Source organism: Odontesthes bonariensis, chromosome 22 (genome assembly GCF_027942865.1).
Source record: "Odontesthes bonariensis isolate fOdoBon6 chromosome 22, fOdoBon6.hap1, whole genome shotgun sequence".
Classification (NCBI taxonomy): domain Eukaryota; kingdom Metazoa; phylum Chordata; class Actinopteri; order Atheriniformes; family Atherinopsidae; genus Odontesthes; species Odontesthes bonariensis.
The window spans coordinates 22,539,507-22,565,228 of record NC_134527.1 but is presented as its reverse complement, the minus strand read 5'-3'; the positions used below and the strand labels follow the sequence as shown (position 1 = coordinate 22,565,228).

The 25,722-nt window shown below is 41.6% G+C and overlaps 1 protein-coding gene across 1 annotated transcript in view; it reads right to left on the bottom strand.

Annotated features, from left to right (window-relative positions):
* Positions 1-628: 628 nt before the first annotated feature.
* LOC142373196 (tenascin-like) overlaps positions 629-25,722 on the bottom strand; it is a 40,355-nt gene continuing 15,261 nt past the window's right edge. The window contains exons 7-29 of the mRNA XM_075456332.1: positions 24,350-24,619; positions 22,330-22,515; positions 22,092-22,181; positions 21,610-21,873; positions 19,556-19,954; positions 18,261-18,686; positions 16,159-16,434; positions 14,500-14,772; positions 14,033-14,305; positions 13,665-13,937; positions 10,989-11,297; positions 9,714-9,986; positions 9,326-9,448; positions 6,518-6,661; positions 6,296-6,415; positions 6,075-6,218; positions 5,840-5,970; positions 5,351-5,483; positions 4,859-5,010; positions 4,612-4,708; positions 4,365-4,526; positions 1,775-1,938; positions 629-1,305 (exon numbers count right to left, since the gene is read on the bottom strand). Of these exons, the coding sequence (XP_075312447.1) occupies positions 1,195-1,305; positions 1,775-1,938; positions 4,365-4,526; positions 4,612-4,708; positions 4,859-5,010; positions 5,351-5,483; positions 5,840-5,970; positions 6,075-6,218; positions 6,296-6,415; positions 6,518-6,661; positions 9,326-9,448; positions 9,714-9,986; positions 10,989-11,297; positions 13,665-13,937; positions 14,033-14,305; positions 14,500-14,772; positions 16,159-16,434; positions 18,261-18,686; positions 19,556-19,954; positions 21,610-21,873; positions 22,092-22,181; positions 22,330-22,515; positions 24,350-24,619 (4,793 nt within the window). The 3' untranslated portion in view covers positions 629-1,194. The remainder of the gene's footprint in view (positions 1,306-1,774; positions 1,939-4,364; positions 4,527-4,611; positions 4,709-4,858; positions 5,011-5,350; positions 5,484-5,839; positions 5,971-6,074; positions 6,219-6,295; positions 6,416-6,517; positions 6,662-9,325; positions 9,449-9,713; positions 9,987-10,988; positions 11,298-13,664; positions 13,938-14,032; positions 14,306-14,499; positions 14,773-16,158; positions 16,435-18,260; positions 18,687-19,555; positions 19,955-21,609; positions 21,874-22,091; positions 22,182-22,329; positions 22,516-24,349; positions 24,620-25,722) is intronic.

Genomic DNA, 25,722 nt, shown 5'->3' with positions numbered 1-25,722 from the left:
AAAGTCTGCATTTCCATCAAGTTTACTAAAAGATGGATTTGATGACCTTTGTAGGAAAGATATTTATTTCGCAAACTAAGAGGCTTTGAGAGAGAGAGAAAAAAAAATAAAGGACTCCAGTTGCAAAAGAGATAAAACTCACTTTAACCTTTGGAACGGTGAAAAGAACCTGCTGCACCACCAACCAGCAAGAGCAGCCCAACCTAACATCAGTCACCAGGTCTGACGCTCTTAAAGTAACAGAAGAAGATGGAGAATATTTTCTGATGTCAAACATGTAAAAAATTAAATTCAGGCTTTCTTAATAATGAACAAAGAATGCATACCATCCATTAGAAAAACAAAAGCGGTCCATTTCAATAAGTAAAGTCTTGAAATATCAAATAATTCTAAAATGCGAATTAAATATAATTTATTCTTCCAGCTATTGTAGACTTCAATCACAGAAAACTAATTTTAGTGCTTTTTTTTTTTTTTTTAATACTTTAAGACTTGCAACCACCCTGAATATGAAAAAGGCACTTATCATCGCTACACTCCACTGCAGTAAACACCGCCATCTGCTGGTGTGGGCAATAACTGCACAGTAATAAGAGCTCTCACACACTTTCAAACTGTTTTATTCGTATTGAAGGTTACAGAGCACCAGATGTTATTTTTTTTCTATCAAAACAAGCAAATCAGAATTTAAATATGAACAGCAAGCGTGTTGGTGGATGGTCATACGTACAGTAAACATTTATTTTATGTTCATTACAATGAATCTTTCCTGACCAATGATTCAGTTAAGCTCTAATTCAGCATACGATGCCAATGAGGTACTGCAGAGGATGTGACGTGTTACTGATCTGGTGGATTCTTTTCCACTGTTTACATACTCATCCAGGTGTTTGGTCCCGTAACACATGATTGTTCATTCACACAACTCAAAAGAAAACAAAAAAAAAAGAAAAAAAGAAGCCATCTGCTACTTTCTTTTGGAACACAATCACACAGCAGTGCCACATTGGGACAGCCACAAACCCACAGCCAATTCTAGGTGGTTCTTTGGTGTAATGTTACCAGGTTAACTTCTCCCAGCTGAAGCTGAATTCCAAACGTCACTGGTTCGAATATGTTTTAGAGTGTGATTCAAAGAGGAGGGAGTGATGATGGGTGGAGATGAGGCGCAGGGAGGGGAGGGGGCTCATGAGTCTATGATCTCTTTTTTCGGCTCTCAAAATTTCTGAAGTTGGCTGGCCTGATCTTCATCTCTGCAAATTCGATTGAGTGTTCGTGGCCCTTCCAGTGAAACCAGTTGATCCCCTGTGGAGAAAAACGAAAGAAACCTTGTGAAAGTAGTGAAATAACAAACCAGAGGGAGCTTTTCCAACAACTCCCATCCACTGATGACAATTCTGCTCTGCTGGTTGGACAGTTACATCTTTGTGCTCCTAACTGAAGTACTTGTTGGTTGTTTTTCTCTTAGAAGGGAAGCAACAGATATTCTTTAAATACTTCACAGGAGTTAAGAAATCTTTTTTTAGTGCCAGAGACGGAAAAGAAAAAAGAAAAGAAAAAAAGAACAGGCAGACAATGCTTGAAGAAATGAAGTGGATGGAAAATCTGACACATTTTGAGACTACAAAAAACAGCCCTTATGTAAGATGTCGGCTGGAGAATAGGGCTGCAAATAAGCCCATCAACATTAGTATTAGTGATGGAACAAAGTGGATGACGTGTCAAATTCAGCTTTCCCTGGAATAATTCAGGATTTTATGGAAACGGCGCATACCTTGCTATGACTGCTGTCACCATATTTCCCCATGAGGTTGACACGATGACAGTTTTTATACCAAAAGGCACCTTTGTAGGACAAGGCGCAGTTGGTCACAGCGATATCGTTGTCGTTATCGTAGGTGGAGAAGGGCCGACCCTGGTGGTAGGTCATGGAGTCACCTGGTGAGCAAATGAAATGAGAGTAAAACTCAGGGGCTGCTTATTGACTGTACAGATTGAGCAATAAAAGTTGGACTTCTTATTTAATATTAATATTTTAACAGTGGCTTTTTGAAAAGGAAGAGTTCTGGATGAGAAGCTTCATCACTCTTATGTCTGTGCTACTCCAAACTACTTTTAGGCTTTTTTGAAGGCAACTCTGATGCAGCTGCAACTCAGGGCATCACTTAAAGGCGGGGTAGGGGATCTTTTTCTGGAACATTTTTTTACATATTGCTTGAAATACTCTTCACATCCCCATTGCAACCAATTAATTAAAAGTTTTGACACAAATATGAAAAGTTTTAGTGGCCTCTAGAACGTACAAGCTAGGAAAAACAGTATCCAATCATTGTGAACGGACCGTTCACAATGATTGGATACTGATGCCGTCTATCAAACTGCAATCTGCTCCTCCCTCCCCCTCCTTCTCCCTGTGCGCATACCCTGCTCCGTGAACGTCCAGAAGCTTGGCAGGAAGCTAAACTAGAGCCAGCTTGGCTAGCACCTAGCATTATTAAACGTATAGTTAGCATAAACTAAATACTAAATACTAAATACGGCAACGATCGATGCTTGCTGTCAGAACAGCGCTCGTGCACCTTCGTGCTCGTGCGCGTTCATGTACTCTAGAGGCGTGCCTTCGGGGGAAAAGTGAAGAAAAGGTTTGGGACTTTTTACCTGTGTATTTTCAAAATGCAGCTTCGCTGGACTCAAAATCCAGGATCTCCTACCCTACCTTTAAATGTCATGTTTTTGTTTCTCCCTTTTTTTGGAAATGAAATCAATTAAATCATTTGGATTTATTCTGCCAAAGATAAAAGCTTACACCTGCCTGCAAGATCAAATAAACAACCCAGACAAAATTTCATGGAAACTCTCTGGAGAGGCGGAGAATGGGAAAGACAGAACTGCAAAACTAAGGCATTTGTTCTGTGGCCAAGATGGCTGAACACACTACAAAATAAATCTTCATCAATTCAACAGCGCTGCAAAATACAGACTACACTTTCAAACAGCCCAACGTGAGTTGCACATGCACTATAGCAAACTAACCACTCCTTCCTCCTACACTTCATAGATATACAACATCCAGATTGACACCTCATGTACTTTCCCACCATGTGTCTGGCCTCTAAAATCAACTGTACCTTGCTCAATTCTTAACTAATATACATGTAATTTAGTTTGATATAAATGATATAAATGTAATATTATGATGATTACTATTTAATTAATTCAATTCATTAACTGTTTTGGGATCTAATACACCAACCTGACCGCCACAACTGCGTGTGGGTTCAGATCTGTTAGCAAGACTCATTTAGTTGTTGTAGATTCTCAGCCATCAGGTCACGGTAATCTTAAAGTCAATAAGTCAATACTCCAACCAACTAGTTTAGAACAGAAGAAGCCTCTCAGATGAGGTGAAATGTTTTCAAAAACTAAGGAAGAAGCCTCCAAATAAGTAAAATTCTGGCTGCTTGGTAATGTATCATAGGGTTGATGAAGAAGACAGTTAACCTGAACACCTTGGGACACAAATGATAAGCTCCCACTGTTTATCGCTAATAATTTCTTTTCATTTTAAGTAGCTGTTGCTGTAAAAAAGGTAAAGTTTAGGCACAGAGATCATTAAAAACACAGATTTCATCCAAATGACCAACATGTAACCAGTATCAAAGGTTTGCAGATCTACGTTACTGCTGCAAATGGCACAGACATCATGGAAGAGTTTCCATGGACACTCTTGTGCTTTAATACTTTTACTTTTTGAATTATTATCAACTAAGTAAGAGGTGTGAGCCTCTTATTTAGTTACTAACAAACCAAATCATTTAATTATTAAGAGCCTGCCACTTTGATAAGGATCCGTAATCCGTTTTTCACGTAGTTTGCAGCACAGCTGTTGTAAAATCGATCAAGATGTTTTCTTAGTTTTCGACACAGTCATAACTCAGCATCAGAAGAATCTTAGCTGAAACCTTCAGGAAAACACAAAGGTGGAAACGTTGAGCTGAAAAGTGAGATTCTGCTTTCTTTGTCCAAGTTTCCCCAAACTGCCTTTGTGTTAAGGTAACAAAATCACCTGTAGCTAAAACTCATCTGTTCTCATGTTATGTAAGATTTGTTGATGCAGTCTATCCTCTGGCTGTCTGGCAACATATGGATGGTGGAAAGACATATTGCTACAAAACACACCTTTAAAGGCACAGCTTGGTGTTTTTACACTCTGAATTTGTTACAGGTTAAACAAAGCAGATCTAATGTGGTCATGAGTGAGCCCAGTTAGTAGTTTTTCCTTATTTCCAGCTTTTATGTATCTTACAGACGCACTGAGTGGTTTCAGTTCCCTCATCAAACTCATACTTTAAAATGACACTCACCTGCAGTTCCACTGTACGTTCCTATGTAGAGTTTAAAACGTGTTCTCGGTTCTGCAATTGTGAACTTGTCATACTGAGCGTAGGCCGACTCCCCGTTGTCTTTCAAGTCCACTCGCAGCTCATAATGTCCCAAATTCGTGATTTTATGGAGGTTGGAGAGACCTATAAGAGAGGTTTAAAGTGTGCGAGTCAGAAGCAGTCCGAGAGAAGGGAGGAGAATATGATGCGGAAAGAAGAGCGCTCTTACCCAGCCAGAACTCATCGTTCATGTTACCAAAACCGGCGGTATAGTTCTTCCAGTTCCTGAAGAACTCCAGCTTTCCGTTTTGGCGTCTGAGGAAAACCTGAGGACAACTGACTTTCATGAGTGTCACAGCAGCTTCACAGCAAATGCCTCGAGTGCTGGCTGTCATTTATCATCAGAAAAGCAGAGTCTGCATGCCAGGAACAATCATATATTCACTGCGATCTATGGTGTGAAACTGCCCGCTCACCATCCATCCTCCACCATCTGTGGTCATATCACAGTAAACCTGGATGGGTTGGCTCTCCTCCCCTCCGATATAGACGGTGTACAGGCCAGAGGTCGTCTCTCCATTTAGTAAGATCTGAGCACAGTCCCGGGGGCGCCTGAACAAATGTCCAGCTGAAAAACACACATTAAAAAGACATCAACTTGAAAACCAGAGAACACAGTTGCTTTATCTTCATTACTGTTACATTAAAAAAAAAAAAAGCCCCACGCAGGATACAGCATCGTGTGAGAGGACTGCTCCTGGAAAATAAGAAAAAAAGTATTTGAAAGATACGTTTTTCCCATCTGTGGGGCTCAGGCAAGACGAAGAAAAAGCACAGGTGATCTGGTTGGAGTATCACATTAAACATAAGGAATCTGCATTAGAAGCGCATTTGGACCAATCACTAGACCCTTCACTCTTCAAAAGTTTTGAATGACACACACATAATTAAGACTTTTTCATCCTTACTGGTGGAAAAGACGGTGGTTATGTAGCGACTCCTCTGGGCTCCCGCTATGGCCCGCAGCCGGACGTTATACTCTGTGGAACCAGTCAGCTGAGACATGCTGTAGGAGGACGCTGTCGGGCTTAGCATCACCTCCTGAACACACAAACACAAAGTGATCGCAAAGAGCAGAGCCTTAATGAAGAAAGACACGCAACATATGCATTCTACATATACATACATACATTTAAACATTTATTTCTGTATTTATTAACTATACCTAACATGAGATGACAGGTGGAAGCTTTCTGAGATTAAGTTACTTTCTAAAGCACATATTTGATGTCTGGAAATCCGAAAAACATTGAAAAACGTTGAAACATTGGCTGCCAAGAAGTTTGGAAAATCAATTCAAATCCCTATGGCATGCTTTGGAGAAAATAGCCTGTATTATTTGGGTTCAAATGCCTCTGCTGTCAGTTACTGAACTGATGTGGGTGTCTTTTACGTACCCTGATTACACCATCAGCAGATGAGAAGGTGAGAGTGTATCCAGTGACTGCTGCATGAGGGGGTTTCCAAGTCAGAGTTGCACTGTCTGTTTGAATGTTAATAGCTCTCAGGTCACGAGGGGGATCCACATCTGCAAATGCAACACCACACATTAGATATCACCTTCATCAAAGCCGCTCTGACTGTACAATCAGCTTACATGTTGCAGCCCGTGGACTTCCCATATCCACCTACCTGTGGTGAATTCAGTAACAGTGGAGGCGCTTTTCTTCGCTTCTTTCATACCATGAATTTCAACTGCATAGTGGGTTCCTGGAACCAGGGAGTTCATCTCGAACTCCACTGTGTTTCCAGAAACATGCTCCACCGCTGGGGTCACTAAAGGGCAAGAATCAAATGATACAATCAGATCAAAAAGGAAATCTGATCATGAAGCTCTTTGAGGAGAAACTCACTTGAATCGGTCCTATAGATGATGACGTAGCCATCAACGGTGGCTACAGATGGTTGCCACAGCAACAGAGCAGACGTGTCAGTGACATTGACTGCAGTCAGACCCTGCGGGCTGTCCAAAGCTGGAAGACACAAACAGGAAGGTTTCAAATTGTTTTTTCCTCGAACTGACTCCAACGTAATGACACAGGTGTGGGTGTACACGAAAGCAGAGGAAATCCAACCTGTGGTTACAGTTTCTGTGTTCGGCTCACTTTCCTCCAGACCCTTCAGAGCACTGACAGTTACTTGGTAAGTCTTTCCAGGAATCATATTGACCAGCAAAGTCTGAGACACGCCGCCATCTGCTGTCACGATCAATGGGCTTCCTGTGAAGGGAGAGAACAAACAAACAGTGTACAAAACATGCAGGTCCAGCGGTGATAGATTTGATTTACAAGTGCATTTGTACTGCCGTTTTCACAATTAGGTTTACCTTTAGAGACTTGAGATTACAGCTGCACTAAAACACCCACAATGTTCATATTAAACTATGTTAGTTTAGAACGTTAGAAAGCTAACATTTATTCAACTTAAGCTGGGTTTGATGAAGAGTCATAGGATCACAATGTTATAACAAGCCAACTGGAGGTGGGCTTGGATATCTGCACTGAAACAAACAGCAATCCAGCATGAAGTTGTTGAGATATTTGACAAAAAAAGAAAAAAAAAACATCAAGCTCAGCACCACAGAAACACTGGTAGTTACTTTCTTGATGTCATATTTTATAATCTAATATTTGAACAACATTTTACTGCAATTCGGTCATTCTGGACCACGTTTCGACACTAGTGATGTTAAAAGGTCATCTCAAACGCAGAGAGGATTTAACCCTTTCACTTCCACACTGAGAAAAAAGCAAAAGGAACATTTTCTTTGCATTTTTTTCTATTTCTTGTACAAATTAACAATCGGGCTCAATGTTTCTTTTCTCAAATTGCTGGGGAGACGCTTTATGGTAAAAGTATGACATTTTGAAAAAGCAATGTCATAACACAGACTTTATTTTAGCTTTACATACCTAAACCAGTTTTTAGAGATGATAAAACATGCATAGTCAGTAAAAAAAAAAGTGCTCTACCAAATGGTAGTAAAACCCTTTATATTATCGATACATCCACCTGAATATTATCAGTTGAAAAGGTAAAAGGGACAACTTGGGGTGGCAATCAGATGTTAGTGAGTTCTCAGAAGTGGTCGACAAACAAAAATCACTCCAAGGTGCCTGTGAGGGCAACTCCTAAGCAGCCGCAAGCTGCCTCTTTTGGACTGTGCCGTGTACATTGAAGAGGACTGAAATCCAAACACTGAGTTTTGCAGGAAACCCACACATTCAGACCAGTACCTGCTTTTCAACTCACATCATCCACTAGAACACAAACTGACTGTCATCAGAATGCTACACCACAGGGCTAAGAGTGCACCTACTACGGCTGAGGGGAAACAGAAGGAACATCAGCACTCCGAGAAAGCTCTGAAAACCTGTGGATACCCAACTGGGCCTTTGTCAAATCAGCAAAGAAATCTGGACCAAACAACACTGTTAGAGAAGCGAAGAAGAACAGGAGCAGACATATTGTAATTCCATATGTGACGGGAACTTAGAAGGATCTTCTCTAAACATGACGTTCCAGTGCACTTTAAAACCCCAAGAACATCCTCAGACAGAGACCTGTTCACCCAAAGGACAAAACGTCCCAAATACGAATTGAGCGGTGTCGCATTTGCTGTGCAGCGAGGAGTCTGAGGACCTTTGCATGGGAGAGACCAAACAACAGCTTTAAAAAAATGCATGGCACAACATAGGAGAGCCACCTCTTCAGGTCAAGACTCAGCAGTGCACCTACAGCTCAAGGAAAAGGGACATTATACTGAGGACAGTGATGTACACATTCTGGACAGAGAAGACAGATAGTTTGAGAGAGGAGTCAAGGAAGACATCCATGTTAAACTGGAAAAAACATCTTTGAACAGAGGAGGTGGTCTCAGGCATCACCTTCCCAGCACCTGCAATGCAGCATCGTCTCTCCTCCCCTGGCAGTTTCACAACCATTCACACCTTAGATCCTGTGACCAAAACTCACCCTTTCAGGGTGGTAGACAATTCAGAGGTCATAATTACTCTAACGACATGCACATTGGTCAGGGGGTTCAGTGACACATCTGACTGTAACGACCCTCTCTGCTTATAAGTCGATACGCCCCACCATCTAGTTTAGAACTGAAGAAGCCTTGCTGATGAGAGGTAAAACGTCTTCAAGATCCATGAAGAGGTGCAGTTGCCCTTATCAAAGCTCCTAGGAGAGCCAGGAGACTGGTGGAAAATTGTTTTGAGGACAAATGTCAACATGTATAAACTTTTTTTTTTAATTTAAATGACAAGTACTATGTTTGGAGAAAGGAAGACACTGCATTGCAGCATAAGAATCTTTTCCCATCTGTGAAATATAGTTGTGGCGGAATCATAGTTTGGGTCCGTTTTACTGCATCTATGCCAGGACAGCTTCGCATGAAAGAACAATGGATTCTGGATGATAAAGGAAAATGACAGGGATGAACATCTGTCTGTGATGTGGAGCAAGACAGGAAAACCCAGAGAGCGGAAATTCTTTATCAAAGAGTGATTAAGAAAGAATAGGGTTGATGTTCTGGAATGATCATGTCAAAGTCCTGACCGAGATCCAACATAAAAGTTGTGGAAGGACCTGAAATGAGCAGCTCATTGAGGAAGCCCACCAATATCCCAGAGGTGACGCTTCTCTGTACAGAGGAATGGACTAAAATTCCTATAAGCTGATGTGAGGTTTTTGGTCAAATTTATGCAAAAATACACAAAACTCTAGGTAGCTCATGGACTAAAATTCCTATAAGCTGATGTGAGGTTTTTGGTCAAATTTTTGCAAAAATACACAAAACTCTAGGTAGCTCACACATTTCTAAGCATTGCAAACCAGCAGCAAACCGTTGCAGTGCAACCTGACAAACCACTTACCTCCTTCAAATGGCATATAGGTGATGCGGTAGTTGTCCACCGGAGAGCGCGGCATGGACCAGTGAACTATAGCTGTAGAGTCAGTCACTTCAGAGAAGCGAAGTCCTCTTGGACTGCTCAGACCTGGCAGAGTGCAAGCGAAAATGCACAAACAGGGAAACAATAAAAAATATGAATAAAGGTGAAGAAAACAAGTCTTCAGCTTTGGGAATCCAAATTAAACCCAACAGAAGGCACATGCCCAGAGACCATTTTCTATGGGACACACCGTTTAGCCTGAACAAGAGGAATAAATATGATTAGTGGGATTCTGGGGTCAGCGCTTCGAACTACAAACTCAAAAAGTAGTTAGTATGACACTTCAAACTTTGCAATGTTGTCCATGTACCTGTGTGGGCAACCCCTGTAATAGGTTGAGAGCGTTGGTCCAATGTGACACCATAAAGCTCGATTTCATACTCAGTACCACCCATGAGGCCAGTTACAACCTTGGTACGCTCATCGCCGCGGACGCTGTGCTCTTGAGGATGAGCTAATCTTTTGGCGTCTCTTATTTTGATCACAAATCTGTCAAACAGGTCTTCATCAGCTGCCCACGACAGACGGAAACTGTCAGCTGTGATATCTGAGACGAAGAGATGCTCCACCTCCGGCTCAGCCTCTAGTTAGACAAGGAAACATTAACGAGGCAATGGGTTTGGTGGTTCTTTTTCCAATGATAGTCATCAACGAATGTCAGTCAGTCTGGGAGAGGTCAGCCAACAGGTAAGGTTTCCGGGTGGCAGCCAGGATCACATTCCAGCCTTAAAGCTTTTTGGACCACCACCTCTGATCTGCCATGCTCAGGCATCCAGTTAGTGTGAAATAGTCAAAAACATAGCGGAGGGGCTACAGAGGCATACGAGTATTAAAGGTCAAGAGGCTTTTTGTTGTCGTTTATCTATGTCAGTAAATGGATCTGTTGAGACGAGCTCCCCATGCGTCCTTAAGGCCAGCCTTGATGCATTCAATGCATTCAAAGGAGATAAAAACAAATAAGATCAGAAGTTAAATCAACAGATACGTCATGCTCAGAGCATCTGTTGATTTGTCAGTGTTTTCCTACATGTGGAAGTCGGATTTCGCTGCGTTTTACACACGATCTACAAAGAAGCAGGAGTAGACGGCAGCGTGGTGGAATTTGTCCATGAATATCTCTATACGAGCAATAGAGAAAATGTGAAGGAAAACACATTGTAAAATATGAAAACAAACAAAGATGCTTGCTCATATTTTAAAGGAAAGAAGAAACAGACGGGAGCTTCACGTCTCTTCTTCTCGTTGACACAGCTGCATACCAAGAAAATGCTTCAAACAAAAGAAAGGTGAGATCATTCTGGAAGAAAAAGAGTTAGGGTTAATTAAGAGTACCAAACTGAAGCTTCACCATCAAATCATGGCACATACCTACATCTATTAATACTAAGGCTGATCATGATCAATTACAGATTTGAATCCTTAATCTTTTAATCATTGATACCAAGGAACACTGCCATGTTTTGTCTGTGAAACTTCATAAATGAATAATAAAGTTCAACAACTACACATATTAGAAGTTGCAGTAAATTGAGAAATTGGACTGTTTAGTAAGACGAGGGTCCTTGCAGTGCACTGTGGGTGGTACCTGTCACAGCCACTGTAGTCAGAGGCCGAGAGAGAAGCCCTGACTCTGACACCCCGGTCAGCCTGACCTCATAGCCTATGCCGGTGATGAGACCCCAGATGTCCAGGTGGCTTTGGTTTCCTGGCACAGTGAACTCTTGAGGCTCCAACAGCCAGCCAGAGTCTGTCACCACTATGTGAAAGTGACTGAAGCCGCCACTGGAGGGAGCTAGTTCCTCCTGCTGCCGCTGCTGCCTCACTTCCCACGACACTTGGAAACCGTAGGGGGTTACGTTGGAAATGGTCAAGTTTTCCACTTTAGGCAAAGGAGCTGGGAGGAAGGGGATGGGTTTCATTGAAGGGGTAACGAGATTCCATTGGGAGGATAATATGTGCAATGGTTGCAAAAGCAAATAAAGAGCCGGCTCTCCCAGTGTAACAAGTTCAAGAAGAAGTTGCCACCAAATTAAAAGTAGGATATCTTCAGCATCTCAAGTTCACCGCACGCTAAAAGGCAAAGTGACATGCATCATAGTGCTTCATAATTCCTCACCCAGATGCTTCTAAAGCGACATTTTGAGGCTTGTATCGAGCTTCATGTTTGGAGACACAAAAAGCAATTGCTACGTCAGAGAATAGACACATTTCCACTGCAGCGCAAATAATGACTCCACTACTTGTCCCTTTCAGCTTGTTTATGTTGCCATCTAGGAGCATAGATCTGAAAGATGGATGTACCCTACAGGTCTGAAAATATAGCCAATGACGAATAGCCTTAAAGGGATACAAGGTAGTTTAGCGGCAGTATAGCGATCTCTATTGGTCAAACTGAAATTCTACACTGTCGTAAAAATGCCCACCTGTACACACCCACTAACTAAACATCGTGGCGAATGCTGCCATTGTGTTATTTAGTCAGTGCAGTTAGGTAATCTGATTCACAAGTGTAGACTGCCCACGTAAGATACTATAATCAGAGATTTTCTGAAGAGAGAACTCAAGATAATGTGCTATAATACTGTTGCTGGAGGAAGTGGCCGGGGACAGCTCGTCTGGGTTTCTCTGCTCAGGCTGCTGTCCCCGCGACCCGATCCCCGGACAAGCGGCAGATAATGGATGTATGGATGGATGGATGTATGGATGGACTGTTGCTGATCTTGAATGGGATTCTTCCCTCATCATGGTGTATTCGTGGAGTGATTCTTTTGTATTAGCAGACACTTACAAAAGTTACATCTTAGACAGATGCGCGCAGGCACTACCAACATACACGCCGCAATAAACGCAGACTAGCTCTACACTATTCCGATTACAATCACAAATTAATCAATTTTCATTTGTAGATAACAATTCTTGTTCGGATCAAAACGCTATTCTTATTATAATCAGGTCAGTCCGTGTATTTCTGAAGCTAGGCTACGTCTCGAACTCAGGAGGAATTAGAGCACCATCATCACCTGTCTCTTCACGATCTAAAACGCAGGTCACTATGGTAGATGAACAAGATCACGCTTGGAGAAATTTCACAAAGATGGGAAGTGCCAACATCGAACGTTTCATATTCAGTCTGTGAAAGGCAGAATAGGAAACGCTTGGTGTTGGCTCTTCAACGCAAGCGAACACATAGCCTACAACTACAGCTAGCATACAGTACCTAGCTAAGTGCCGTAAACACAAACGACTCTTCTCGCGCATCACGACACTTCAGAAGCGGGTCGCTCCTGCCGAAGTTACATATGGGATTTTCAGCATACAGACCCCTGTTGGGAGCGAGACAGGCTTCATTCGCTTACCATTGACTTGTTTAACCTTCGTTAAACTCCTGAAGGCTATAATTTTAGGTGAAAATGCTACCTAGTGCCCCTTTAAACACGCATTTTGTTTCCCCAATCACCAGCAGGGGGAGACTCCACTAACTGTATCTGTATTCTGCATAGAGGTCTACAAGAAAACTGGATTTATTTAATCAGAAAGCATTTTTTCTTGTGTTTCTGACAGTTTCTGGCATAAATGCAGAGGGGCATCAAAACAACGCAAGATGTTGATATGGATCAATGGGAACAAAACAGCAGCAATAGAGGGAGCTAAAATGGTTGCTGCGCTGTTGTATCAGCCTTTATGGTGAATTCTAAATTGTTTCATGAAAGTGTTTGAGAAGAGAACGCAGTCTCCTGTTCTAAGTTTGGCCCTCAAAGGTGTCTTCAGGGCTCCTTTTTACAACCAGAACACAAAGACGCAGACCATCCTATAATAATGAGCCACAGTGGAAACCCCATAAATATGGAGCATTCCATACATCGCATGTTCTGCCAACAAAACTTCTACTGCTTTTCCAACTTATACTCACGAGACACAATTAATTGAGCAAACAAAAATTTTAGGCTGATTGTATCAGTTTTGGACAGAATGTTGGTTTCTCTTACATAGGAGATTTCCAATGCTTGCTTAAACATATTTGGAGTCAATAAATCAAATGGTTTTAATTGTCACAACCAAACCAAAAACAATATCTGCCTATGATGCATGTCAACCTTGCTCCTTAAGCACTTTAGGCCTTAGATCTGTAGATTTCTTTGTTATTCCCAAAAAGTGGTTTAAAAACAAAAACCTCAAAATGTTTAAAATACATCGAATGTATTGTGCTACACTACAACTGAAACATGTTTAACGTAAAGGATATGAGTTAAATACGTAATACCTGTGACAGCATGGGCTAACACTGAAGGAGTGCGGCGCCCATGAGAAATACCGTACAGTTCAATATCATAGCCTGTGTCATCCATCAGGTTAGAGATCGTTATGTTACGGACTTCGCCAGGCAGTCTGAACTCCAGTGCATCAGACTGCTGCTCAGAGTCACTGACCCGGATTACAAAGCCATCAAAGTGGCCTGACACAGTGCTCCAGGACAAGCTGAGGTTATGTGGGCTCACAGATGAAGCAGTTATGGGCCCCAACTGTGGGACATCCTCTGAATAAAAGAAGAACATGACCGTTCAGTTATGTTGTCCTGATTACACACGTTGCTGGAACATGCAGAATCAAGAAATGCATGTAATGCAATACCTGTTGTGGCTACAGCAAACAGAGGCTGTGTGTTCTGACCACCGTCACTGGCGTAAAGCTTTACGTTGTAGCCCGTGCTCGCTTTGAGCCCGGTCATTACTGTGGAGCGCACGTCTCCTGGCAGAGTGCGCCCCACTGCCTGCGAGGGCAAAGCAGACTCTCTGACTTCTACTATAAACTTATCAAAGTCCTTCTCTCTTGTCTGCCACGACAGAGAGAATCTGTCTGAGGTAATGTTAGAAACTACTAGCTTCGACAAAACAGGCTCTTCAGCTACAGGGGAGAAAAAAAAAAAAGTGTATATTCATTTATTGAATTAAAAAGCATGTATTTGTCTCTGCTGTAAATCCAGAGTATGCATACAGGTGCAAGTCAACTCTACAGAGCAGATAACTAGTGAAGAATATTAAGAAGCTTAAAACCTAATTTCTTAGGCTAATAATTTGATGCACATAAATTCAAAATACCTGTTGATGCAACAGTACTGACAGCACTTGTTCGAGATCCCTTGTATGTCCCGTAGAGGTAGGCTATGTAATCAGTGCTGGGCCTGAGCCCTGTGACGTCATGGGACCTTACATTGCGGGATATGTTATATTCCTTTGGCTTCATTAGCCAATCAGAGTCAATAATCTCCAAGATAAAACCATCAAATTGTTCTTCAGTGCCATTCCAGAGGATAGAAAAGCTCTCTGACGTTAAGTTAGAGATATATATTTTGCCAACCACTGGTTGATTCACTGAAGGAAGAAACCATGATTAGAAATTCATCAAAGCCATTCTGCAAAACAAATCTGTCCAGATATGCAAATTCTTCAAATATCATTGGCAGCTGATTAAATCTATTTATCGTAAAAGAAACATGTTGTGTTTCAGGACACTCACCAACATCAACAGCATTTTCCTGACAGTCTGAGCAGCTTAATAAAGGATTTAATACATGCATGCACTTTTGGATAAAAATGCAAATAGAACATCCTGTGGTAGAAGTTACACTGCAGCTTGACTTTAAAACCAGCAACTATTTTTTTCTTTTCCTAAATATTAATGATAATAAGCAACCAAGGAAAGACACTAAAAAAAAGCTTTCAAGTAAATACCTGAGAATGTTTGTCTCAAGTTTAAATGAATTATTGATTTTACATGTGTAAAAGATGATGATAAAAGGTGGTTAATGAGGAATGTTTCATGCACATTGGAGCACTATTTGATCATGCAGCTGACCTGTTAATTTTGAGGACATGATGTTGCACCTGAGCAATTCAAAGCCACCAGCTAAAGATCAAGTTTAACCTTTAAAAAAATGTAATTCTGCATGCACGGATGCATTCCAAACATGCATCCAATGTAAAACAATGTGGCGTTACTGTTCACCTCACATTACTTCGTTAGCTTTTTACCTTGATAATGACAAGAAGATTTAATCATTTGCCACCTAGTTCAAAAGGAAATAATATTTACTTCTGTGAAAATATACACAACTATCTCAGTGTCACTCGTTCAAACTAACAGAACTCGTCTGACATGTATACTCGCACATGCCATGAGCACTGACACCCACAGGCAAAATGGTCACTCAAGGTTAATCAATTACACACTGAATGAAGGATAATGGGATGAAATGAGATTATCACGCTGTCACGGGATGATGGGTGGGGGTAGGGTGAAAGTTATTGGTTTGCTTTTGCAATCATTGCAGCTGATCAGCGTCAGACCTGACCATGATGCAGGGATGGTAGGGGGAGGGGCTTCATGCACTTTGGTAACTGGGATGGAGAGAGCAGGTTGGGGGGGGTTGAATGTTTGGCTCAGTGATGCGGCGTGAGCGCGCATCACCCTGCTCTCTCTCAGCGAGACAGAAACAGTGGCTGGAGGGTGAAGAATGATAATGTTGGTTAAGATGCAGCAGTTCAGTGCACTGAGGCCCTGTTGTTGGACAGGGATGCCAAAACAGAAACGGGGTTAAGTTGTTTTCATTCATGCAGCGAGGTGAGGATGCTCCACTACGAGTGGGACAACAGAAATATGTATGTGTGTTCTTCACAGGTGCGGACTGAAATAGAATAATAGAAATCATTATTGGAAAGAGGGAAAGTTTTGGCTGCAACGCCGTCGGTTCCAGGTACCTGTGGTAGCTTCGCTGTACAGTGGTTCAATGAAGGAGCCCTGATACATCCCATATAAGCCAACCATGTAGCTGGTGTTGGGATTCAGCCCAGAGATGCCCAAGCTCAAAGCGTCTCCGGACAGAGTGAGGTTCTGGCTCTCAGCAAAATTCTCCATGTTTGTTACCTCAATGACAATGCTGTCAAAGTCCCCCCTTGTGGGGCTCCAGGACGCAGTGAAGCCGTCCCATGTAATGTCAGAGAAGGTGAGGTTAACCACGGCTGGCTTCAGCTCCGCTGGTGGATAGACAGATCAGATTGGGATCAACTGGACGGCAAGACGGATTATTCAGTTTATTACAAGGCAGATTATTCATTGGAAAAAGGGCAGCTGAGTATTAGGGCCAGAGGGAACAGTTTGTTTCTGTGGATAGTTTAGAGTGAAGGATGAGCTGATTTCCAAAATGCATAAATGAAGAGATTCACGGTATTTTAAATATACTGAGCAAGATTATTGTTTTAGTCTCCACATTTTAAACTTTCAGATGAAGTAAAATGGTACAAAGGTTGGGATGCATGGGCACAACTTGGTAACACCCCTTTTAGCAAGTATCACAGCTTGTAAACTGTTTTGTTGGGGTCCTGTGAGGGCCACGGTAACACCTTCAGCTTGGCTTGACTGTTGCAGTAGTCCATTATAGTCATGTCCATTTTGCTTTAGAACAGTAACATTTCCTGAATGCCACAGGCTGCAACACAACCTCAAAGCATGATCAACCCACTGCCATGCTGGAGCTCAAGAAGTGCTCTTTTCTTGAAAATCTATTTCAACTTCAGCCTGACATTCGTGTATCTAAAAAGCATCAGGCTTGGTCTGATGTACATTCACAAATTTTGGATTCTGAATCTCATGGTGTGGTTTTGCACAGAGGAAGAGTGTTCCACCACTCCAGATATTTGCTGGACTCTACCATCATTCCTGTTTGGATAACACTGGCTTTTGGTTCAAAGTGGAAGGATTTTGTTTGGTTTTTTCTCTTACTTTAAATGCCTTTAACAGCACAGTTCACTGTTAGTTGAAAAGCCCAGTTACAACTGCAATAAAAAAATAATTAAAAAAACACTTTTTCTTTTTTTCATACAACAGTTCAAGCACCTTTGGTTTAATATTCCTCTTTCCTGTTCTGTGCTTAATGATATTAACATCCATCCATCTTCTATACCCGCTTAAACTAATTCAGGGTCGTGGGGGGCTGGAGCGTATCCCAGCTGTCATTGTGCAAGAGGCAGGATACACCCTGGACAAGCAAGGTTGCAAGCACATCCCAGAGCTTAACTTTTATGTGTAAGTGCTGTCATTTTAGTTACATTACAGAGTCACCTTTTCCATGTAAACGCTTCGAGTGCCAGCAAGCTGCTTACAGAAGCTCACCGCTGCTAATGGGAGAAATGCAGAGGATATCTGAATATCTAATAACACTTTGCAGTTTTTAATTGTGACAAAACAAACCAGTCTTAACAAGCCGATTAAGACTGATTAAGACCTTGGTTAAGTTCAAGTTGTACAGAACAAATATAATACATTAAACTTGCTTAAAATACTGTGAGGAATGTTCCAGCTTCAACTTTGGCTCTTCAGGAGATCAGTTCATCTTCTACTCACTGAACTATGCACTGCACGCATGCATGTACAAAACAAGTCATTTAAAACTCGTAACTTCATTCAATCAAATTTTGTATTCATGAAATAACATGAATAATACTGATGTAGTATTTTCTATCCTCACAAAAATATTCCAATCTTATTATATTGGGACTTTTTTCATGAGTCAATGTCATGACTTATTCATTTTATTATCAATAAATTATTTAATCCCAACACATTTTTTTTTTTAAAAAGAAGAAAAAAATCAGAATATTTGGCCCTAATACTCTACTGTAATGTGTCAGAAGTAAAGCAGAGAAATAAAAGATTGAATGAAGGAGATTTAGATTTCACAAAAAAAGACTCATCTGTGGAAGAAAAGTTACTTTGCAGCCATCTTGAATTATTTAGAGGATAGAAGAGAAATAATGTGAGAGTTGTGATGATGCCTGAGGCAAGAGGATTTTATTCCATGTACCTGTAGCGACAAAAACTTTAAGAGGTAAAGATTGCTTCCCTTCCACCATCCCTTGCAATGTAATATCATAGTGTGTAGAGGGGGTCAGACCCTTTATTTCAGCTTTCCGTGCACTTCCTGGTAGTGTGGTCTCTTGAGGCTGTGCTGCCACTGATGGAGCACTGACCTCCACCAAAAAGCTGTCGAACGCCCCATCAGGCGCCAACCAAGCCAGGCTGACGCTGGTGGCGGTAACATTGACTGTGAGGTCGCCCGGTAGATCCATGCCTGAGCTTTCAGGCTCAGCCCCGGAGCTCGTCACAGCAGTATCAGAGGGTGCTTCACTGCTAAGAGGGTGGAGGGGATCGGGGTTTTCATTCTCCAGAACAGACTCTGGGGCCTCTTTGATGCTCAGCGCAAGTACATCTGGAGATGTAGGCTTAGGTGCTACAGTGAATAAAGCAGGTAAAATAGTGAATTTCTTACTGGTTTTGGTGGAAACTGTAAAAGATCCTGTGAAGAAAAACAATGGGTTAATATAAGAACACATTTCAATTCTTCTTTGGAGAGTTCTGTCCTTGATTTACCTGAAGACACAGAATTTATTTCTCTGGATTTATTTTTTCCAGGACAGTTAAATCACCAAGCAACAGCTAAGGCATTAATGACACTTGAATCAGTGCCATTAACTTGTTGAAGGCTCTGAGTAGTCCACCGCAGTGGAAGTACACAGTGGTCTTCAAATGGATGATGAAGCCATGCACAGCCATTTGGTTCCAGCTGCTCTAAAGACAGACTGTCGATTCACTTTGATGACATGCAAGTGACGTCCGATGTCATTTTCTCTGATTGCGAGAGAATCGTTTCATTCTGTGAATGGGAGTAATGACGGTGAATCACTTGGATGGAATTAGTTGGACAAGGCTTTAAGAGAGCAAAATGGTTGCCTTTAAAAGATCAAATGCAGAAAGAAAACCAAGGCAGCCAGCTGAGTAAAATCCCAGTCCAGAGGAAGGCGTTCCGACCGCTGATTTCTTCTTGTATTTGAATTTTGGGTAAGCAACATCCTGCCTGAGTTCTAAAGCCTTGGCAGATGATTAATGAGATGAGATCGAATTAGTTTTTTTGTTTTTTGAAAACATGCTAAAGATTAGCCACAGAGAATAGTTGCAATTTTAAAACCAAGATCTCTGCTTGGAAATCTCATACCAACATGCAAATCCAATCATGATCTTTGCAACTCTCCCATGAAAAAGGGCCATCCACTGAGGAGAAAAGCTATGAAACACCATTCATTCTAAAAGAGAAGCTTATACCTGTGACTGCAACAGCTTCAAGTAGCGCAGATCGCTGGCTACTCATAAATCCATAAAGTTTTATTTGATACTCTGTTGAAGCATTAAGGCCACTGATTCTAGAGCCACGAGCATCTCCGGGAAGGTGGACCTGTCTCACATCCCACAATCGCCGAGTGTCTTCATATTCTACTGCAAAATTATCATACGCATCCTGAGCCTTTAGTTTCCAAGAGAGTTCAAATCCATCAGGCGTGATGCCCGAGATGGTCAGCGATCCGTGCTCATCCTCGGGCTCTGTCCCAGAAAACTGGGACTCGGACGGCTCTAAATACACAAAGCTAATGACATTGTCCTCCGAGCCTTTAGGAGTCGCTAGCTCGCGGTCGTCTGAGTCAGCTAAATAAAACGTGAAAGAGGCTACAAGAAAAACAAAGAGGCACAAATAAAGAAAGCATGAAGTGTTGTTCTTGAGTGTGTGTTTGTTGGCTTCACATTTACAAACTTGTTTCCAAAAAAAGATACAATGCTGTGTAGAATACAAATAATTTAAGCCCTAATTCAAGTGAAAATGGCACCAATACAACATCTAAAATCAAAATCTTTGACTTTAAGAAACGTTTGCTCATTTTTGATAAACTGATTGCAATAAAGTTAAAAAAAATTATGACAGGGACAAGTTTACCACTGTGCATCAGCACGTTAAGAATGTGGTTTTGTTTTGTGTATTGTTTGTTTCAGCAAGAGAATACCAATGACGCTGTCTGCATAGCAGCGCGTACAGATGTGCAGCTTATCCGTGTGCGATGCAGATGTCTCCCATTTAGCTGGGCCGAAGCAAGATGATTCAAGAAAATCGAGTTCTGATTCATTGAGCCACAGGACAGTTTCGCAGTTGATCTTTGACCACCTTAAATGAGCTCAGGCCCAGAGAATGTGGCAGTGTTTCAGGTTTAAGTACGTTTTTCTTTACTGGTTTTTGTGGATGAAGCAATAGACCATGAGTTCATGCAGAAATTTGCCCAACGGAATCATCCCCCAGCCAAGATTTCCTCACAACTGTTTAATGGTTTGGAATTAAGAAATCCAATTCAATTCGATAATTCAATTATCCCCAAATTGCTTTATCTTTTCATGTTTTGCTTCTTTGATGAAGTCAATTAACCACTGTTGTTGCATTACGTAAATAGTCCAGTCCTCATTTCTCAAATTAACTTCTCATGCTTCCACTTTCTGCTTCACCCTCTGATCAGTACTTTTTATTTTATGTGCCTTTTACAGTAATAACATGGAATTTCTCTAATGTAGAACAGCCAGTGTGATTATGCATGACCCATTATGCAAATTCATCTTAATGGTTCATTCTAAGGTTATAAAAACATAATTCAATAAGCAAAGTGATTAGATACAAACTCGACTATTGGTTTTAATGATAAAATCTTTTTACCCAATTGTTACTTACCAACTTCAAATGCCCTTTCAAAGAGTTCAGAACCTCTTTTTATGCTCTTTTCAAACCAAATCATGTGACTGACCTGTTCCAACTGGTTGTTGTCTGTTCCTCCAGGCCTGTTTTAAACGTTACGCAACTTTTTGCTGCCTTTTGTTGCCTGTGTACCAATCTTTCAAAACACGTTGAGCATATAAACAAACAAAGGAAAAAAAAATTAAAGCTTCTGAAAATTAATCTTTGCAAATGTTGCCTTTGAACCATTTTCAATTAAATGGGGTTTAAAAGATTTGAAAGTCATTGTGTTCTGTTTTTAATCCTACCTCCCACACAGCCACAACTTTTCTGGAAGGATTGTTGGATTTCAAGAAATCTAATCTTTACTCTAAGCAGCAGTAAAATTTAATGTATAAAACTGCACAGCTATTGTAACCATGGCAACAGTAAGTGCAATTTATTACAAGTGGATCTAAATTGATCCAAATTGTGCCCAATAAATTTTGTGAACAACAAAAAAGAAAAATCTGATCACAAAACTTAAACAGCAGAACGTGACCTTTTCATCTGAAATTTGAGGGTGTGTGTTTTCACTGTTTCTCACTGAGGGAAGCGGTTCCCCACCCACCTGTGGATGCAGTCAGGAAGACGGGTCTGCTCCTCTTGCGTCCCCTTTCTGCAGTCAGGGTCAGGGTGTAGCTCATTCCAGGAGTCAGGTTGGACAAAACATAAGAAGTTGCGGTGGACGGGATCTCCATCTCTTCAGCCTGACCATCTTTGGAGATGTACGCCAGCCTGTATCCACCAACTTTGGCCTGAGGTTTCTGCCACCTGACGGTGAGAGACGTCTCTGTGGACTTGACCTCTTCAAAACCTCTGGGAGGATCGATATCTGACAGAAGACCCACAAAGCAGTTAACACAACAAAAATGCGTAACATTTTTCCGGCGGTGAAGCCCCGGTGTACTCAACACAAAATCATAAATTACAGTCCTCTCCATTAGTTTAATTTCATCACTCAGTTTGTATCAACACAACACGGCTGTCTGTGTATTTATGAAACGGTGTGAAGGAAGACTGTTTGGACAGCTGCTCAGCAGCGTCTCTCACCAGTTGCTGCATTTGTAGTGGCAGGGAGGCTCTCCCGCTCATTCTTCACAGCTGTCACGCCGATCCCGTACTCTGTCCCCGGCTTCAGCCCTGCAATACGAAAAGATGGAGGTGAAATAACAGGATGGGGTGAGACGAATGAAAGTCTAGAGGCTGAGTGTGTGTGTATGTGTGTGTGTGTGTGTGTGTGTGTGTGTGTGTGTGGTTGTGCTCTGTAGATACTCTCATTGACCCTTACCAGTGATGGCAGCTTGTGTGGCGTCTCCTGGCCCCTGTTTAAACACTTCTTCACCATGAGTGGCCCCAGAGATCGGGCTGTATTTCACTCGATAGCTGTCCACATCCGCTTGACTGTTGGTCCACTCCAGAGTGATGCTGTCGTCTGTCTGTGACACAACCCGCAGGTCTGTGGGGGCATCCAGTGCTGAGGTACATACAGTTTACCATTAATAACATGATGAGAGTAACCTGGCGCTGTTCAATATACATTTATCATTCCAACCACACCACAGACAGCTATACAGTATGATGATTACTGGTCTTATTTACATTTTTTTTTTGTTAATCATAGAAAAGGAAAAATACAGGACTAGCTGCTAAAAAGCCCAGAAAAGACGTCTCACTGTTAAACTTTCCAAGTTTTATAGATTATACTCTTTGCAGGTTGTCATCAATTGCTCCAAAAGCAAATGACTGGTTTTGTGGGACCTCCTGGGAACATTATTTGTCTTTGAACGGTAAAAGTATATATTTTCTGTCTCGTCTGCCCTGTTGTTGCATCTAAACCACCAAGTCAACTGGCTCTAAAAGAAGAGGCTTGTCTTTTAAAATCGGTTCACAATTATATAGTTTCATTTTCGAGAAAGTCTTGGTAATTTCCTAAAACAGTTGGATACTAAAGTTCCATCAAACAAACATCACTTAGGGTGTGGACACGTGGAGTTTCTGTTTCCCGGTCCTAAAGCAGTATTTTTATATTGAACCGACAGACGCCTGATAACAGACCGATGGATAAGTTTAAGATAAGTTTGAACAACTTCTCTGATGCATATGTTATTTATGGAACTTACAAACTGAATGGATTCCAGCAGATTGCAGCATTTATTCCTTGTTTTGTCACAAAGAAGAAATGTGTAAAAATCCAAACAGTGGCAGGAGTTCATGTGTTGCAAAACACAAATGAAGATTTGGGCATGGAAACTGTGGTTCTGATGCCTGTACTGAGCTGTAATGTGCAGCGTGGCTCAGACTTTTTGAACGGGGTAAGCTTGAAATCAGAAAACAAAGTGCTGCACATCTGTCTATGTGGTCCGTACCACATTCATATTTCAGTCAAACAGCGTCAGTGTTTGGTTGGAAGCAGACCCAGCGGATTAGGCGTTACTGCTCCGCTGGTTTTGTGCACACCAGAGTTTGGATAACATCGTTCACACCTGCTCAAATGAACCGCTCTGACAGAGCACACCAGAGTTTTTTTTTTATTAAACTCAAGTTAATTTGCCTCCAACTTTGAAACTCATAATATAATACATGTAGTGAAGGCTTTCAAGGAACTCTTATGGTTGGATCCACAAGATTAGTGTCTGATGAAATATGAAACATCTGAAACATTTAGTCTCTTAATTAGGGCTGGGCGAGTTAACTCGTTATTATTGCATTAACGCGCTAATTATTTAACGCCAATAAATATTTTATCGCGCATTAATGCAGGTTTTCTGATTTTTATTTTATTATTGTAAAAGTCTGTTGCTCACAGGCTTTTATTTTGTAAAAGTCTGTTGTTGTCTGCTGCGGAACCGGAAAAGAAAATAATTAGCGGATCCACCAAACATGGAGAAGGGTACGGAACTTTTACTCGGCCATTTTCATATTAAAGTTCTTCCAGACGGCGAAGTCGATAGAACCAAAGTCATCTGTAAACACTGCCAAGTTGAATTGTCTTCTCACCGTAGTAGTTCCAGTCTAAAATATCACTTAAAGGCAAAACACACAACTGATACCAGCAAGTCATTCAAGGAATGATTAAAATTTTAATCGTTGCCCAGCCTTACTTTCAATGCTAAACCAAAATATACATCTTATTATTCCTCAATTTACTGATAAGAAAATCAGAATGAAAATTAGTTATTCTTCTCTTCAGTGTTCAGTTCATTATATTGTTTTGTCTATGCATTATATTTGTCATCCACACCTTCCACCATCATTAAACTCACTTAAAAGAAAGTGATTTTCTGTGGTCATTGTTACTAAAAGCTCACCTGTAGTAAATGTTCTTGTGACGGGGTCACTGGTGGCGTCTCCACTCCTGGAAATGAGTGACACCGTGTACTCAGTGTCCGGTTTCAGACTGGCGATGCTGTACTGCTTGTCAGGAGGGGAAATATCCACCGTGGTTTCGTCTGAGGGGTCGGAGCCGGGCATGTAAAACATGGAGACTCTGTCCACTGGAGCCACCGGCAGATACCAGCTGATCAGAGCAGAGGAGTCCGTAACATCCTTCACCTCCACCTGCCGGGGGCCATCAATCTCTGGGTTTTGAGGTCAGGGGACAGAAACGGTGTTTGTCAAACACATGGTGTTAAACTGACAGCAGGACTGAGAAAAGACGGAATAAAACAGTAAATACACTTTAGAAGCTGACTTTTTTCAGAAGCTGAAAAGGGCAAATGAGTTTGCACAATTCATTGATTTTTCTTACCTTTTCTTATCTTACCTCTTTTATTTCTCCCCCTACCCGAACCAGGGTTTGCATCCCCACCCCACTGTGACTGGTGTGCAGTTGGTGAGAGTGAGTTGTATGGCTTTGTTTTTGCTGGTATTTTTAGTGAATATAGGACTGTTTAGGTGAATTTGTCTGCTGTATCTGCTAGTGTGTCTTGTCCTGCCTCCACCTCTGGCACCTTCTATACTTTCATTACCCCCTACCCGAACCAGGGTTTGAATCCCATTCCCGCTTATCTTACCTCTTTTATTTCTCCCCCTACCCGAACTATCTAAGTGCCTTGAGATGACATTTGTTGTATTTGGCGCTATATAAATAAAAATGAATTGAATTGAATTGAATTGAAATTGAAAGTTGATATTTGGTCTGAGCACCTTTATCCTTCAGCCTGAACCCTCTTAGACGAGCTTTCTGTCCTTTCTTTAAGTAGTCTTCAGGAATAGTTCTCCAGGCTTCTTGAAGGACATCCCAAAGCTCTTCTTTGGATGTCGGCTGCCTTTTGTTCTGTTCTCTGTCGAGATGATCCCACACTGCTTCAATAATGTTGAGGTCCGGGCTCTGGGGAGGATTCATCCCTCCATAAGACCTGCTGCCACTGATTTTCAATCCACTTCTTGTGTCATTTGGCATAGCTCAGCCTTTTCTCCCGTTTGCCTTCCTTAAGAATGGCTTCCTGACAACCACCCTTCCATGGAGACCATTTCTGATGAGGCTTGGGCCAACAGTAGATGGATCTCGATGGATGGACCTCGATGGATTCGAGGCGGATGGCCACCCTTCCTGAGTCTGGTTCTGCCAGAGGTTTCTTCCTGTTAAAAGGGAGTCGTTCCTTAACACAGTCGCCTCCGGCACGCTCAGGACGGGAGATTGGACTGAAGACAAGTTTCGGTGCAATCTGTTGGTTTCCTT